At 35.8% G+C, this 4,028-nt stretch overlaps 1 protein-coding gene across 1 annotated transcript; it reads left to right on the top strand.

Moving 5' to 3' along the window:
* Positions 1 to 658: 658 nt before the first annotated feature.
* LOC143591670 (uncharacterized) lies at positions 659 to 4,028 on the top strand. The gene is made up of 5 exons (XM_077071815.1): positions 659 to 820; positions 2,016 to 2,292; positions 2,364 to 2,470; positions 3,114 to 3,246; positions 3,345 to 4,028. The coding sequence occupies exons 2-5, from the start codon at positions 2,023 to 2,025 to the stop codon at positions 3,960 to 3,962; spliced, it is 1,128 nt and encodes a 375-aa protein (XP_076927930.1). The 5' UTR covers positions 659 to 820; positions 2,016 to 2,022; the 3' UTR covers positions 3,963 to 4,028.

Here is a 4,028-nt window from a genome sequence, read left to right as displayed (position 1 = left end):
GAAAAGGACAGGTGGCGAGTTTGTTAAAGCCGTTATTATTGTTCAATTAAGCTCGTCCAATCATATGCGGACACGTGTCCAGGTTGTTACAAAGGCATCTTTTGGAAAAGGACAGTCGGACCAATAATACTCCCTAAACCCTTCGGCTATAAATACCTTCGTCATCTTCACAAGGTATTCATTCACACTTCACTCTCACTCTCAATACTTAGTACTTTTCTCTCCTTAAGATCAATACTTATTCTCACGCCGGATGGTGGTTACGGGAATACCCCCTCCCCTCTTCTCCTTCCCGTAACGAGCTCACGGTGGTTGTTTTGCAGGTTTTCGTCATTGGACATGGGAGATTGAGCTTGTGTCGTTAATTTGGTAATTGTTTGACCCAAATCCTATGGACTCATTGATTTAACTCCTTAAGGATTAGATCTGTATTTATTCAATCTAATTATATTATTTTCGTTTATTCTATAAAAGGTAAATGAACAAACAAGTTCCCAAAAATTCAATTTTACAAATAAATTCAAAATCTTCCCCACTTTTTTCATTCGAATCTCCTCCCATAATCATTACCAACTAGTGATGACACGTCGTTATTAAACCTTAGGGTTGAAACGTCACTTCAATCAATAAATCAAGGGCCATTCTAAAACTTTCATCACTCCATTAGTCCATTTAATCACCGCCATGTGGCACTCCTCCGCTGCAACTTGTTCATTTTCTTGTGTCCGTCCGGCCACCGTCGCCGGTGATATCGCCGGCCTAAAACTCAACCGTCTAACTATACTCATTGCTTCAATTTCATCATCTCGTTACCGTTTAGGTAATTTGTTATTAGTTGATTCAGTTATCCACGTTTTTACTGTTCGTTAACTGTTTATGTTCGATTTTGCGTATCATATTCTCGTAATGCTTGATTTTAATTTTCAAATCTGTATATGTAGTTATCTGGACTACTTGCTGAATGCCGTTAGGTTTAAATGCGGATCTGCCTGTTTGAATCTCATATTTCTAGTGAATGTGAAGTGCAAACCCTAGGTCTTATGATTTCTTCAATTTTTTAGTTTGTAGTATGTACAGCTTATTACAAATGCGTTCAACATTATTAGGTTTATTGGCCTAAATGTTGTAATTGCTACATCATTATGTGGAAGCTTTTAGGTTCTACAGGTTTTAGGGCAGATTTGAGTGTCGTGATCTACTATGCATAAGTTTTTAGAGTGCAATGCAGTGCTCTTTCTTAAGTGCTGGATTATTGAGTTCACTTGCTGTAGTATCTGTACTTGTGGTCAATGTTTTTAGATATCTATACAGTTAAGGCAGAAAAATATCGGATGTCGGTCAAGGACCGATGTTTGAGATGTCGGTTCACGGTGGGATATCGGTAATTTTAATATCATGCAGAATTTATATATATAGCAATTTAACACTAACAATCTAGTATACTATCCTACCATTAACAAATTAACCTTTTGCAATTTGCAAAACACTAACAGTTGTAGCAAGTAGGAACTGATAAAGACTTAAAACACTTATATCGGAAAATATCGGTGATATATCGGTCAATATCGCAGATACTATCGGTACCGATATTTTGACCGAACTGATATCCCACCGATATTGACTTCATAGATAGATATCCTAAAACTTGTGGTAGAAGTGGTGGCTTGAAAATTGCAGCTTGAATCCTGCATTGGTGGACTGTTTAATTGCACATATGTTGCTTGATTATTGATATTTCAATGTTTATATACTGTGCTGCATTCATTGATTATATTATTTGATTGTGTTTGTGTACAATTCTTTGGATATAAATTTGTCTCGTGAGATGAGGTTTTTATGATAATTTGATATTATGTTCTTTTCTCGTATGTTTGTATATATACTTGAGGATTAGTAAGGTTTATAAAACGTGTATGTTGCATTTTGTTTTCTGCTATGATATGGTGTGTTATAACTTAAAATAGACATTATTTTGCTTCAAGCGTTCATAATTTAAGGTTTTCAATCAATTGCAGCTGTATAATGATGTCTGAAACTGCTCTCAAAGATCTTAATTTGCTGCCTAAATCTGAGAGGACAACCGAGACCTCAAGTAAAGATATCTTAACTAAGCCATATGTTGAGCAGACTGGTGAAAATGTTAAACAAAGGAAGAACATTGTTACCTTGGTTGAACCACCTGTGAATGGAAATGAGGTTGAACACTCTGGCCCAGAGGCGGTGGTTGCTGAAGTTGAATACATTGATTCGGATAAACTGAATGATCTAGAAGATGTTGATATGAGTCTTAAGGTACATTTGTTTCGTTCTTTATCACATGATGACTAAATTATCTATCTGATAATAATTTCCTTTTCTTTTAGGTGCTTCTAGAAGGGTTAGGGTCTAAAGACTGGGTTTTGCTTTGTGAGACACCCAACAACGTCCGGCGTTTCCCAATATATCACAAAGAATCATTGCAAGAGATATTGTAAGCCTCATTCTTTATATATTAGATGCTTAAGTCCTCGACTCCTAGGTTTAGGCCTGTAAACGAACCAAATGAAACACGAATGGAACATTTTCATGTTTGTTAAACTTTAAACGAGCAAATGATTGAACACTAACTGTTAAACGGACGGGGTTTCTTGTTTGTGTTCATTCGTTGAGAAAATGAGTGTTCTTGCTAGTTTATGTTTGTTTTTAACAGTATAAATGAGCAGTTCATGAATGTGTACGAACGAACATAACTGAACATAGATGAACGAATATAACCATGCTAAAACCATTAAAAAGTAAATGTGAACTTATGGGTCTAAAAAGCTATTAAAACTAGACTAAGTATATTAACAGACAGACTTAAACATACGTAAATTAACGAACGAATTTAAATTAGCAGACACTCATGAACATAAATGAACGAATTGAACATGTGTTTATTTTGTATTTTTAACTAAATGAACGAAGCTTGGTGTTCATGTTCGTTCGTTTATTAATTAAACAAACATGAACGAACTTCTTGGCTTCTTGCCCAACGATTCGCTCAACGTGCAGTTCGTGTACAGGTCTACGTAGATGTACATACTCTTCTAACCGGTATTCGTTGTCATAAATCACAATCTATTATTAACCAGGGACAATGTGATCTCCCTTATTGTAAAAGCTCTAAAGAATCCAAGAAGTGCTGTATGTAAAACTGCCATCATGACTTGTGCAGACATTTTCAAAGCATACGGGGACCTCATTACTGATTCATTGGATCCTCTGGTAACCACTAACCGCTTTCTTGTTTCATTTTTCATTTCATTAAAATTGATTCATGTTTTATTTTTGCTCTAATTTATCCATTTATCTTCGCATTTTAGTTTGTACAACTTCTTCTCAAATCCTCTCAAGATAAACGCTTTGTATGTGAGGCTGCTGAAAAAGCGTTAATAGATTTGACAATTTGGGTCTCCCCAATTTTACTGTTACCAAAATTACAACCTTATGTTAAAAATCGCAATCCTCGTATTCGTGCAAAGGCTGCAATGTGTGTTTCTCGTAGTGTCCCACGTATGGTAAGTGATCATGTTGATTTCTTGATCTCTTATTATTATTATTGTTATTATTATTATTATTTGTTTTTATGTTTGTTTTGTTTTCTTATAAGTGGTGTTGATGGAATCAAAGATTATGGGATTGACAAATTGATCAAAATGGCTTCATCCCAACTGAGTGACCAGCTTCCCGAGTCACGAGAGGCTTCTCGTGCTCTTATTCTGGAGCTACAAACCGCATATGAAAAATCTTGTGTTTTGACACCTGAACAACCTGAGCAAGACACGTGTTCTGACCCACCGAGGGTATGTTCTTGGGAGGAATTTTGTGGATCTAATCTCCCAAAGTTAAGTGCTCAAGCGGTTCTTCGTGTTACCAGTGTTCACGTGAGGGTCTTGTTTCTGGATTGTAACATCGACCATAAGCCATCTGTTACGGTATGATTTTGCAATGTCTTCAAATATGTTTTACTTGTAAATGCTTTTGCATTAAGTTTGGAAAAAAGGTGA

The sequence above is a fragment of the Bidens hawaiensis genome, unplaced genomic scaffold, assembly GCF_021521415.1.
Source record: "Bidens hawaiensis isolate Kalapana, Puna unplaced genomic scaffold, B.hawaiensis_p1.1 tig00039977_1, whole genome shotgun sequence".
Lineage (NCBI taxonomy): Eukaryota > Viridiplantae > Streptophyta > Magnoliopsida > Asterales > Asteraceae > Bidens > Bidens hawaiensis.
The sequence above is the reverse complement of the archived record's forward strand: the minus strand, read 5'-3'. Positions and strand labels throughout refer to the sequence as shown.